The sequence below is a fragment of the Podarcis melisellensis genome, assembly GCF_964234715.1.
Source record: "Podarcis melisellensis genome assembly, chromosome: 8".
Lineage (NCBI taxonomy): Eukaryota > Metazoa > Chordata > Lepidosauria > Squamata > Lacertidae > Podarcis > Podarcis melisellensis.
Window position 1 is genome coordinate 26,143,556 of NC_138540.1, and position 13,992 is coordinate 26,157,547.

Below are 13,992 nucleotides of genomic sequence, written 5' to 3' on the forward strand. Positions count from 1 at the left end.
AGTGATGCAAGGCAACAAGAGGCTTCTGCAACTCTGAGACGAAAAAATGAAAGGGCGGGATTGCAGGAAAGAGTCAGGGAGGCAGTCTGCATCGTCTCAGGGGTCTCCCAGACCAAATGTGGGCTTTAAGACACTCCCTAGACTGCACCTCTCCTCCAGCCATGCCTACTTTGCCCAGGCCAGATCCCTCAGTGACGTAACTTGTTGTCCAGAAGGGAATGTGGTGCTCAGGCTGAAAAAAGATTCATCCGGCCTTGGTCCAGTATACCTGAAGGAGCATCTCCACCCCCATTGTTCTGCCCGGACACTGAGGTCTAGCGCCGAGGGCCTTCTGGCGGTTCCCGCATTGCGAGAAGCAAAGCTACAGGGAACCAGACAGAGGACCCTTCTCGGTAGTGGCGCCCACCCTGTGGAACGCCCTCCCATCAGATGTCAAAGAGATATCTTACATTCAGAAGGCATCTTAAGGCAGCCCTGTTCAGGGAAGTTTTTAATGTATGACATATTAGTGTATTTTTTGTATTTGTGGAAGCCGCCCTGAGTGGCTGGGGAAACCCAGCCAGATGGGCGGAGTACAAATAATAAATTGTTGTTGTTGTTGTTAACACACACACACACACACCGTTGTAGTTCAACAGAATCTGGAGGACGCCATTTTGCCTTCCTCTGGAATCTGAAGTGGTGGCAGCAGTGGGGATGAGAGGTACAAAGAGTATACTATTTGCCCAAGTGGTCCCCGAAACTGGGAACAAGAATGCAACAATTATTTAACATGCATCCTCTGAGCCATTTAAGCACACATGTTCGCTCCCACACAATGAGCAGATCGTAGAGTTTGGGGAGGGTGGGAGGGAGCCAGAACCGGAGACGGTAAACTGTAGACATAATGACTGTGCGGCACGATTCATTGTTGAACCCACGGAGTGGGTTTCATGCTTGATTTGGGTAGTCATTTTCTCTTTATCTCCTCAACAGTTTTGTCTCCGTTTTATCTCCTTGACTCTCTTAGCTGGTGGTGAGGACAGGCTGTTTTCCGAGATTTTGCTTTGGTTTGATGTTAATTGAGGGATGCGGGTGGCACTGTGGGTTAAACCACAGAGCCTAGGACTTGCCGATCAGAAGGTCGGCGGTTCGAATCCCCGCAACGGGGTGAGCTCCCATTGCTCGGTCCCTGCTCCTGCCAAAGTGCAAGTAGATAAATAGGTACCGCTCCAACGGGAAGGTAAACGGCGTTTCCATGTGCTGCTCAGGTTCGCCAGAAGCGGCTTAGTCATGCTGGCCACATGACCCGGAAGCTGTACGCCGGCTCCCTCGGCCAATAAAGTGAGATGAGCACCGCAACCCCAAAGTCGGTCACGACTGGACCTAATGGTCAGGGGTCCCTTTACCTTTGGTGTTAATATTTTCACCGGCCACGCCAGTATTTTAATGGTTTGGCCAGTAAAACTGAGTTAAGAACCTGGACTGGGAAGAGACTGATGGATTAGGTTAACATGGTCCATCTTCCTGTTCTCACAGTGGCCAACTAGATGCATCTGGGAAACCTACAAGAAGGACCTGAGGGCAATGGCACTCTCTCAACCATCGCCTCCGTGGTTTCTAGCAACTGGTATTTGGAAGCATTTTTGCCTCCAACCATGGAGGCAGAACATAGCCAATTTGGCCAGTAGCCATTGGTAGCCTTCTCCTCTGATCCTCTTTCAAAGCCATCCATGTTTATGGCTATCATTACCTCGGGTTCCATAGTTTAACTGTGCTCTGTTTGAGGGAGTTCTGTTGTTCTCTCTAATGCCTGAAGAACCACCTTGTGCCCCTGGTTTCTTCCACCATCACCACCACCCCAGGCACACCTCCAGTCTTCATCCCTAAGCCATCAAGGATTGCCTTAGCTCCACCTACAAACAGCCAGATTTTGCAGTGGCTCCACCCATTTGGCCTTTATAAAAATCCTAGATTCAAGTAGTTGCTGAGACAGAAGCCAAGGCCACGTTTTTGCCTGGGCATCTCCATTTCTCAATCCTGGACTGTGGGATAAAGGGAAGCACCCATGAGCTTGTATGGAGCCTGTTTTCCTCCCTGGCAAACTTCAGGGAGTCTCCTTGCCCAGATGAGACTGAGAAGAGCTTCTAGGGTGGTTGTTTATTTAACTGCAGCATCTAGTTTCCTAGAAAGGAAGCTGCTTAAAAAGTCACTTGATGGTGCCATTGGCCGTAGGGTCAGAGTCCAAAATCTCTGGAGAAAACATCAGAAAATCCCTGCTGGATCTCGCCAGTGGCTCATCTTGTTCAGTGTCCTGGCCAGATATTATTTCCCCCCCCGATAATTTTTATTATTTTTTCCCAAATATCTTAAACACAATATAGCTTAACAATATTATTCTCCTTTCAGTCTATATCTTATCTGAATTAACTTCCCTCCTCCCCTCTTCTGGTTTCTCTACATTGCTCTTACTTAAGCGTGATTACTATATATACGTTCTATAAATGTCTATAATTCCTTAATAAATTTTTGTATTATACTTTAGACATATTATATTACATCATTACATCTTGTGGTCTAGCCAAATGTTTCCAATAAACGTTATGAGTTTTATTTCAATCCTGTGAGTGTCTTTATTTATATACAGTTTTCTCTAAGTATAGCATAAATTTGGACCATGCTTTTTGGTATTTCTCATCGTCCTGCTGTCGGATTCTTCCAGTTAGCCTTGCTATTTCCGCATACTCCAATACTTTCTGCTGCCATTCTTTAATTGTCGGAATATCCTGTTGTTTCCATCTCTGCGCGAGGAGTAGTCTTCCTGCTGTTGTGGCATACAGGAAGAATTTCTGATCTTCCTTTTTAATGTCCTCTCCAACCATTCCTAGCAAAAATGCCTCTGTTTTTTTTAATAAAAGGTGTACCTAAATATCTTTTAAAACTCATTATACTATCCCAAAAAGTCTTCACCTTGTCCTGGCCAGATATTAATATGGGCCTCCTGCAAGCAGAACCTGAGTTGCAGCAGCAACACTCTCCACGTTTGTCATTCCCAGCAACTGGTATTCAGAGGCATTTCCTGTCTGCTGTCGCCCTCCCCATGCTCTAGAATCCTGCCACTTTGTTTCGCAACCACAGCTTGGGGTAGCAAGGCTGGCTGCCAGCCCACTTCTGCTAAACATTTCCTTTCCGCTGCCTCTCCTAGGCACCATTAAGACAGCGGCTCCTCTCCCCCTTTTCCCACGAGGACGACCCTTTAATTCACTTTGGTGCCATGTACTCGCATTTACGTGTTGCAAGCAAGCGAGAGTCCTTGTTCTTGCAACGCTTCCAACTTTTAAGTGACGAGAAGTGCATTGTGCATGTGGGGGGGAAGTCTGCTGCTTGATCGAATCAATGTCTCTCACTTTGGCCAGCTTGGGATGTGTGCGCAGGAAGCAAATGGCAGCCCCGGTTGTTAGCTTTCTTCCCCATTGGAAGTCGCTCTGTCGCTGAAGCCACCTGAAGAGAAACAGCCTTTCACACCAACACTTGGTCTCATTCTCTGATCAACTGGGACATAGCATTTAGAGGTCGGGTGAATTCTGCCCCTGCAAAGCTCCCTCAGCAGCGCTTTGCAGGCACCAAGAATCAACCAGTTGCCATGGTTGCAAAGCCCTGTGCACGACTCTGGGTGAACCCTGACCACCAGCTGGTTGCCATGGCTGAACTCGAGTGTTGTGCAGCACTTTGAAGCTCTGACAGTCAGCTCAGAATATAGGAAGCCACTTTATCCCGAGGCAGACCATTGGTCCTGCTCACTTAGTTATGCCTGCACTCACTGGCACTGTGGTGTTTGCCCATTCTTTCTAAAATGTCTGTACAGGGGGAGAGAAAGAGTTAATAGGTAGACTTGGATAGTTATTGCCGGTTCCACGAGGGCAGCATGAGAGTGAAAAAGGTATTGGCTGTCAGGCGAAATCCCAAGTTTCTAGCTTAAAAAGATGTTTCTAGCTTCAAAGATGGCACCATTTGACCTCTAACTATCTGTGGCCTTTTAGAAGTGGGTGGGGTGATTTTAATGCATTTTCCCCTTGGTTTAAATGTATCCATATGTGTTGTTTATTTGCTTGGTGGTGAGTTGCTTTGGGGACGCGGGTGGCACTGTGCATTAAACCACAGAGCCTAGGACTTGCTGATCAGAAGGTCGTCGGTTCGAATCCCCGCGACAGGGTAAGCTCCCATTGCTTGTCCCTGCTCCTGCCAACTTAGCCGTTCGAAAGCACATCAAAGTGCAAGTAGATAAATAGGTACCACTCCTGCGGGAAGGTAAACGGTGTTTCTGTGCGCTGCTCTGGTTCACCAGAAGTGGCTTAGTCATGCTGGCCACATGACCCGGAAGCCGTACGTCGGCTCCCTCGACCAATAAAGCAAGATGAGCACCACAACCCCAGAGTCGGCCACGACTGGACCTAATGGTCAAGGGACCCTTTACCTTTACCTTTAAGTTGCTTTGAGATGCCTGGGGCAAGGAAAAGCAACTAACAAGTTTAATAAAATACAAATAGTCTTGCTGGATCAAGCCAAAGGGGGCCCATCCTGTTTTCACCATGATCATCTAGGTGCCACGATGGGAAGCCCATGAGCAGAGCCTGGGTGCAACAGCAGCACTTTCACCACTTGCAATTCTCAGCAACAACAGGAATCTGGAGGCAGTGGAAGTAGATCATAGCCGTGCGCAGACATCCTCCTTGCACACACTCAGGCACACATGCGATGACCGATTGCCCTACAGTTTTGCAACCCAAATAGGCCCATTGAAAAAAATCTGAAAAACAAGAGGCAGGCCTGCTAAAGGTTACCAGGCGAATCGAAAATACAAGCCCGCTTGAGTCTTGGCTTGTAATCCTGAGCATTACTGCATTAAGGAAAGTGATTCGTGATAGCTTACATAACAGGCTGTTGCTTCCTCGCAGTCCCTCCTAACAGGATTTATTAAAGGAGGGGAGACTTAGAGGGAAATGTGTTCTGCTCATTAAGCCTGCCCCTTTGAGACATCAAGTTCATGCTCTTTTTAAATGTCTCCAACACAATCAATCCAGCGAAAGCAGAATCCGCTGTCTTGAGTCGCTCTCGCAGCTCCTTCAGCCCAAGCCTGTTGCAGTTTCCTTGGAGGGTGGTAGGACTTTCGTATCAGAATGGACGGACCTGTCAGTTTCGCTTTCTCGCAGTTTCTCATTCTCCCTTTTAAAAGAAAGGAGTTTGTTTTAAAATACAGTCAACACAAATGCTATGTGTTGAACCTGCACAATTTCAATTTTATGCAGTCGAAGGCCAGACGCAATCACGCAGATTGAAGGCATGGAAAGCGGAGAGGTTTTGGTGTGGGGTTTTCCCAATGTGGAAAGAGTTTTTAAGCTCTCCCTCTTGCTTAGTGGGCTATGACAGGGTCTAGCAAGCTTTCCCAGGACAGCCCTGCAAGATTTCATGACAGCCTCCCAGAGCCTGGTAAGCAAGTCTGAGAGCTTAAAAGCACTGTGCCTTACTTGGGGACAAGGTCTGCTCAGCACATGACTCCAGAAGGTAAGATTGCTTGCACAGGGATGATTCCAAGGGGGTGCTCCGACTGGCTGTGTTTTTCCTTATATTCCATTCCAGGAACGTAACCCCCACACGAGTTGCAAGTCCCTGTATGAGAAACAAAATTACAACCAACAAACTTTCCCAACACTTCCCTTTCCTCCCCATACAACCAGTTGCCAGCATTAAGGTGAGAATTCGGATGTTCTCGTTTCTCTTTTTTCTTCTTCAGTAATTCAGTGTGACTTACAAGTGCAGTTCAGGAGAATCTGGGGCTACTCCAGTTTGTCTGCACAGTGAAGGGGCACAGTGAAGATATTCAAAATCATGTAGGTTTACTTACAGATTCAAAGTCTTAGTCGTGCATTGTTCCCTGCAGCAGCAAGGATAATACAGGCAAAATGCTCTTGGGTAGAAAATACAGCGAGATAGCTTTAGCCATGTGCTCTAAGCTCAGAGCTAGCTTAGAAATGTCTGTCCTCACTGGCTACATGCTGTAGAACAAGTTTGTGTTTCTAAATTAATTGTGCAGAAGCCCTAAGATGGCTCTGTTAGAAGTCATGTGCCCATCTGGGCTAAACACAGTCTCCTCAGACGTCCTTCTTCAATGGTTACATTGTGGAAAAGAATATGGACAAAGGAGGAACCTTGACTTCTTCCTATGGTGAGGGGGCATGACCTAACTGAGTCTATCTAGCAATAGCAGTTGGGCTTAGTTATGTGTGACTGCAGTCTCTCACAATGTGGTGGCGGCGCTTCAAACAGCACTTTTGAGAAGTGCTTTAAGACAGCCCCCAGCTTAATGACTTCTCAAAAGCACTGTTTGATGTAGCTTGCACACTTCTTCCGGGGAACCAATGTCCCTTGGCATCATCCAGCAGGGGGAAGCTGCCTTTAGCAAAAAGGACAGGTGTTTCTTCATTTGTAGCCTCGTCCCAAATGCTGAATCAAGTTTCCTACCCCCCAGCTGCTCCACTGGAAGCAAAAGCAGTTCAGGGGATTAAGGAGAAACCTGTTGGGTCCCATTCCAAAACCATGTAGTGCTGTGACTTCATGGAAACATTGAGAAAGAAGATCTAATTATTATTTTTTAAAAACCCTCTTTTGCCATCTGCTGGCAACCACTGGGCGGTGTTTGGCTTGCCAGTGCCAACCAGTGGGAATTGTAGAGCTGGAAGGGGCCCAGAGGGTCATCTAGCCCAACCCCCAACCTGATAGGGCATATCATAATGGTTTTGTATAATTCTATGGTATAACTGCACTTGGAATACTCTGTGCAGGCAGTGTGGTATAGTGGTTAGAGTGTCAGACTAGGACCTGGGAGACCAGGGTTAAAATCCCCACTTGGCCGGTCTGTCACTCTCAGCCTAACCTACCTCACAGGGTTGTTGTGATGATAAAAAAGGAGGGAGGGGAGAACTCACAGGAGAACATGCTGGAACTAAAGGCTTGCATTCAACTAATTCCTACTCAGAGCAGACCCATTAAAATTAATGAAACTAAGTTAGCCCTGCCTGTTAATTTCATTGGGACTACTCTGAGTAGGCCTAGTGTTGCAGTCATTGCTAGTCGTGCTCAGAGGAGACCCACTGAAGCTAATAAAGTAAAGGTAAAGGTACCCCTGACCATTAGGTCCAGTTGTGACCGACTCTGGGGTTGCAGCGCTCATCTCGCTCTATGGGCCGAGGGAGCCGGCGTTTGTCCGCAGACAGCTTCCAGGTCATGTGAACCAGAGCAGTGCACGGAAACGCCGTTTACCTTCCTGCCGGAGCAGTTCCTATTTATCTACCTGCACTTTGAGGTGCTTTCAAACTGCTAGGTTGGCAGGAGCAAGGACTGAGCAACGGGAGCTCACCCCATCGTGGGGATTCGAACCGCCGACCTTCTGATCAACAAGTCCTAGGCTCTGTGGTTTAACCCACAGCGCCACCCGCGTCCCTAACTGAAGCTAATAGGTCAATGTAATGAAGACATACAAAAATGCTTTATATGAGGAGGGAAGATTTCCTTGCAAAAATGTGTTTATTGGGAGAAATTTGCTCAGAGGTAGAGGAAGAAGGAATGGGACTAAGTGCTGGCACATCCATGCTTTGCATGAAAAAGATACCAGGTTTCAAATTTTATTTGAAACAATGAGGACTAGCATCTTTACAAGACAGACCATAGTGCCTTGCATGCAGAAAGGTTCCCAGGTTCAGTCCTTAGCATTTCTGCGTAGAGTTGGGAACTAGACATGTCTAAAAACCTCGGAGACCCACTGCCAGTCACTGTGGACCAAAGGCTGCTAACTTAATGGCCGTTCAGATGTTGTAGGACTGCAATTCCCATCACTCCCTGACCATTGGTCATTCTAACTGGGACAAGGGGAGTTGGAGTCCAGCAATGTCTCTTTATATGAGCAGGTTTCCCATGCCCAAGTGCCGTCCTCCCTGACTGGCAGCAGCAGCAGCTCCCCTGAGCTGAGAAATGCCTGTTCCTGGTTGCGGTCCCCAAAATCAGGGACCGCACACGAGTGCTTAGCTGTGATTCCTGCATTGCAGGCAGATGGGCATTGAGTCTTGGGGATCCCTTGTAATTCCATGATTAAACAAAGGTTGGGTGACCATCTGTCAAGGATAACTTAGCTGTGATTCTTGCATCCCAGGGGGTTGGGCTGGATGACCCTTGGGGGCCCCTTCCAATGCTACAATTCTACGATTTGATGTGCAAAACATGTGCTCTGCCTTGGAGCTACAAGCCTCTCTCCCCTCCCATCCCCAGCGTGACGGGGCAGTGCATTATGGGAGGACGGCAAATTCTTGTACCAAAGCTTTTCCTTCCCAGTCTCTTTCTGCTCCCTTTTCTTCTCCATGACTCTAACAGTGGAGCCGTTTGGTACCTTCCCCTGTGAGAAGGAAAGGGGCAGCCTGGCTGAACAGCATCAAAAGAAAAGGGGGGGGGAAAGAGCTGAGCCCAGAAATCTTGTTTGGTGCAGCTTAAAACCTCTGATTGGAAGGCTGAGCCAGGCAGGTGAAGTTCTCGCCCTGGGCACGCCTCCTTCCTCTCAGTGAGCTCACGCTGGCAAACTCTGCAACCTGTAACAGGGTCAGGTTCCAAGGTGCTCAGGTAGCGCAAAGGGCACTTCCTGCTTTGGTGGGGAGGAGTCAGGAGGGGAAAGAAAGAAAGAAAGAAAGAAAGAAAGAAAGAAAGAAAGAAAGAAAGAAAGAGAAAGAAGGAAATCTTTCAAATCTCCAGGACCGAGTCTCCCCTTCCCCTCTCCAGACTCCGCACCATGAAGTCGGAAAGCGAGGAGAACAAACCTGGTATGTGGGGAGAGATGTTGCTTCCACGGTTACCTGTCTGAAAATAGCTACCTCGTCTCGGGCCTCGGCTTTTGTGGGGCTTTTGCTGAGGGTGTTTGAAGGGAGATCCCTTTTGCCACATTCTGGGCTGGCTTTCCTTGTCCTGCGAGTGGATTTGTGTAAGTTTGTGCATTTGTTACAGCGGCCTCAGGGAAACACCAGAGGCCACATGGGCAGGCTGTTGTTGTGCAGGCAAGTCTCTGTCGTCTTCTTTTTTAAAAAGCACCTTGTCAGTCGCTTTTAAACTTGCCGAGGCGCGAGAACTAGGAGCAGCCACCCAGAACGTGCTCTCTCTCTAGGGCATGGTTCATTTTTTCCCTTCCGTGTGCAGGGAAGGGGAATCAGAGCCAGCGCTGAGCCTCTGAAATGATAGCCTTCAGGGAGGTGTGGTTCTGACGCTACTAACAGGGCACCCGAGCCCCAAACAGTGACGGACTTGTTGGATAGTGCCTTGTTCGAAGGCTGGGAGTTTGACAGGCTGGGAGTGGCAGGTGGGCCCTCGGTGCATGAGATCATTCTTAACGTGATCTGTGGTTGCTAGGAGCCCGTTGACACCTTGGGTTTTAATTGGGATCGCCCTTCCGGGTTGCCTCATTGCCAGGTGTCTTGGGTCGGGGGCCTTTGGCACATGGGGTTGGAGAACAGCTGTCAGGAAAGGTGTGCTGCACCTGAGGGTGTGTAGCGGTGTGTGTGCCGTGGCTTGCGTGTTCTTCTCGTGCTCATGCCGACGAGGAAATTGCAGGAAAGCAGCAAAAAGAACAGGCCAGGGGGGATGTGTAGGTGATGTCAGAGGGTGGGGTCCCTCGAGCCATATCGGCTGCAGCCTCCCTGGAACCCACACAGTATTTCCTGACATTAATATAGGCAGCCATATATGTGATGCCCTGCAGGTGTTGGACTCCAACTCCCATCAGCCCCTGCCAGCATAGCTAGTGCTCGGGCATGATGGGAGTTGTTGTTGCTGCTGCAGGCATCTGCCTGTCTTGAGAGACAACGGAGTATACTTCTGGGGGTGAAGTCAAACTGCTGTTTTAGCAGCACTGAAGTGACCTGGGCAGTGTGTATGGAGGTCCTGGGCTGCCTAGATGACAAGACCCCCTTCTCAGTTTTGCTGATGTAGTCCAAAGGAAAGCAGAGCAATACATTTGGCACCAGCTTGGCTGCAGGAGTTGCTAGAAGGAGGTATACAAGGCGCCATCCAACTGCCTTAGGGACTCCACTCCAGATTTGTGTAGGATTTAGTCCTTAGCCTTTCTTCTTCCAAAGATATTCAGCAAGGCAGCGGAGATTTAGGACCACAGCTTTCTTTCTCCTAGATGGGCTACCTTCCCAGGTTGATGAGTCCCATCTGCCTCTCACTTCCCTCTACAGCATATACAGAAACCGCCTTCTTGGCTGTTGGGCCCACTATTGGTCTCATCCGCTCAATGCACTGGAGCCTGCCTTTGCATGCAGGAGAAGTCCTTAACTCACCAAGAGTTTGAGACCCATCAGCTACCCTCACCTGGTTTAGCTGGACGGTCAAAGCTGTTCCCAGGGTGTGGCTGCTGTCACCTGCTGACAGCTTCTAGGAGCCACAGGTGGGGACCAAAGATGGGTAAACTACCCCAGAAGCAGCATGATGCCCAACAACATCTTGAGGGCACCATGTTGGCTACTGCTGATCTAGCCCCACCCCCGTGTGATCCTGAAGGATGACAGGCGGAGTCTCTAGCCCAATATCTCTCCAGAGTTGAGGAGGCAAATCTCCCATGTACGTAGCTCAGTGACAAAGAATCTCAGTCCAGTATATCTGAAGGAGCATCTCCACCCCCCTCATTCAGCCCAGACACTGAGGTCCAGCACCAAGGGCCTTCTGGTAGTTCCCTCACTGTGAGAAGCCAAGTTACAGGGAACCAGGCAGAAGGCCTTCTTGGTAGTGGCACCCGCCATGTGGAACACCCTCCTACCAGATGTAAAGGAAATAAATATCTGACTTTTAGAAGACATCTGAAAGCAGCCCTGTTTAGGGAAGTTTTTAATGTTTGATGCATTACTGTATTTTAATATTTTGTTGGAAGCCACCCAGAGTGGAAGCCCAGCCAGATGGGCGGGGTATAAATAAATTATTATTATTATTATTATTATTATTATTATTATTATTATTATTATTATTATTATTATTATTATTATTTGCATCCAGGTTCAATTCCCAGGAAGGGCTGGGAATGTCCCCAGCCTCAAACCCAACACCGCAGCTGCCAGCCAGTGTTGACAATACTGGGCTAGATGGACCAATGGCTCAGTTGTAGGCAGATTCCCATGCTTTTCTATCTGCAGAAGTGTGAGAGATTTGTGGCCTTTGCTGTGTGCCCACATGAGAGTTCAATGAGAGTGGTGATGGGGTGCTTATATGAATGGATGGGTACCGTTCACCATCCTAACAAGCCATGTGGCCGATGGACAATATGCTTTCTTCCCCCCAGATGTCACTCAAGGCAGGAGAGTTAAAAGTTGCATGTGACTTTCTCTTTCCTCTAAGGCAGGGATGAGGTACCTATGTTCCTCCAGGTGTTGCTGGAATCTATCCCATCATCCCTGGCCATTATCCCTTCTGGCTGTAATTAATGGAGTCATCTGGAGAGCTACAGCTTCCCTATACCTGATCTATGTCCTGAAATCACTGATACAATACTTAGGAAGGAGAGAGAGAGAAATTCCTTGCTGAGATCTGAGGGGCAACGACTGGAACCTTGACCAGCTTTTGCATTGCACAGAACCTTAGCAATTGTTCTATACAAGAAGTGTTTTGCAGCCATGAGTATGTTCGTCCTCTCAAGAGCTTTGTGAATAGTCCCATTTTGCAGGTGGAGGAACAGAGACTGAGAACGAATGACTTGCTCCAGGTTGCCCATGTAGCTGAAACAATGGCAGACTTCTTCCCTCTTTTCCCCTGCCTTAATTTCCCTATTTTTGTTCTTTCCTCACCTGTTGAGTTTTAAATTGTAAGCTGCTTGGGGCAAGGACTTGCCCTCCTATAAAGATGCACACAGAGGGACCTTTATAGATGAGAAGTAAATACAGCATTGCAGACAGTGAAACGGGCAGCCTAAACCCTGCTGGTCTCAAGTGGTGCAAAGGCTTTGGCTCTGTTTTCCTCACTCGCAATAGAATCATAGATTTGCACAGTTGGAAGGAATCCCAAGGGTCATCTAGTCCAGCCCCCAGCAATGCAGGAATTGCAACTAAGAGGCCCCCAATTTTTGAGCTTGCAGAGACGGGTGGTGATGTAGGCTCAGTGCTTTTGCACATTCATCTGTAAGATCACTTGCAATGTGAAATCATGAGGACTAGATGGTTATAATTCTGTAAATAATGAGCCATAGAGCCAAAGACTGGGAAATGGATAAACGTTTCAAAGTTCTTTGGAAACTTTTGCCTGGCTCTCATTCTGCATAGAAATCAAAAACTCCAATTATACACCAATTATAAACTACCCCTAAAGCAAACTACCCTTTCTAAATTATGGAAGTTGTGTGTTTTTTAATCTCTTCCCTGTGTGGTCTCCATATTGTTATATCAAAGAGTAGATATTTGGAAAGTATTCCGCCTCCCCAATCTCCAGCCTGAATCCTCAGATGAAGTTACAATTTAACTTTTGGGTAGTGGACTTTGTCCTTGTATGGAAGGAACCCTACAAACACACCCGTTAACTGGAAGAGATTGGGAACACTGGTCCTAAACCAACCCACCCACTTACTGAAGTTAACAAACCTAAGTTAGTTGTGTCCATTAACTTCAGCAGGTCTACTCTGAGTAGGAATAGCATTAGCCAAGACCCCATGGAATTTGGCTGACTGCCCAGACCAGGGTTTCCCAAACTTGAGTCTCCAGCTTTTTTTTGGACTACAAGTCCCATCATCCCTAGCTAGCAGGACCAGGGGTCAGGGATGATGGGAATTGTAGTCCAAAAACAGCTGGAGGCCCAAGTTTGGGAAGCCCTGCCCTAGGCAATGAAGCTGTTTGGAGGCGTTAAAAACAAACACACCTAGCACTTCATCCAAACAGTCCTATTTAAATTTTCTCTTATCTATATTATTATTCTTAATATCATTATTATTATTACTTACTATGTTTGTCACTTTTAACCCAAAAAAAAAAGTTTTGAAGTCATTTATTTATTTCTTATGTATTTATTCATTATTGAGTTCAATGAGACTTGCTCCCACATTCAGTGTGTATATGGCTAAACACCGGCCCTTCAGATTTTATTGGACTCCAACTCCCATCATCCCTGACCATTGGCCATGCAAGATGGTGAATGGTGGGAGTTTAGAGTCCAGCAACATGAGGCAGGCACTGGTTCACCACCCCTGTTGTGTGCAGGATTGCACCTTAGCCCCCACCCAGGAGTAGTAAAAGGTAAAGGGACCCCTGACCATTAGGTCCAGTCATGACCGACTCTGGGGTTGCAGCGCTCATCTGACTTTATTGGCTGAGGGAGCCGGTGTGCAGCTTCCGGGTCATGTGGCCAGCATGACTAAGCTGCTTCTGGCGAACCAGAGCAGCGCACGGAAATGCTGTTTACCTTCCCGCCGGAGTGGTACCTATTTATCTACTTGCACTTTGACGTGCTTTTGAACTGCTAGGTTGGCAGGAGCAGGGACCAAGCAACGGGAGCTTACTCCATCCCGGGGATTCGAACCACCAACCTTCTGATCGGCAAGTAGTAGTAGCTCCAAATTTTGGAGAGAATTTTGTTTAGATGCCCTCCCTGAGTAGACCAACCTCCTTTTTCACTCCCATCAACACTCTCTGCAGACACATTATACATTTGAAGTACTCTTACATTACTCTAACAGTCATGAAGCATTCTGGGAACTGTAGTTTGGTAAGGGTCAGAGAATTATATCTCTGGAAGGCCAGTGCTCTGGCAAACTACAGTTCCCTGGATTCCCTGTGGCTGTGAAAGTGGTATAAAAGTGCTTTAAATGTATGGTGTATGGCTGTGACAGGTGCTGTTTTTCTAATGCTAAAAAAGAGGTGCCAGAACTCGCCAAGAACGCCTCCCTTGTTCTCACATAATGGCAATGGCAGCCACCTGAAAGGTACCAGAAATGAGTTCCAGCTGGAA

General features: G+C 47.7%; 1 protein-coding gene across 2 annotated transcripts in view; it reads left to right on the plus strand.

Moving 5' to 3' along the window:
* The window catches only part of LOC309376843 (kazrin-like), a 219,856-nt gene that overhangs the window by 136,855 nt on the left and 69,009 nt on the right, over positions 1-13,992 (plus strand). Inside the window, exon 1 of one of the 2 annotated variants that reach the window (XM_081923729.1) lies at positions 8,621-8,840. The exons of the other annotated variant lie outside the window; for it this stretch is intronic. Within the exon in view, the coding sequence (XP_081779855.1) occupies positions 8,810-8,840 (31 nt within the window). The 5' untranslated portion in view covers positions 8,621-8,809. Of the gene's footprint in view, positions 1-8,620; positions 8,841-13,992 lie in introns of those variants that run through there. 2 annotated transcript variants of the gene reach the window in all.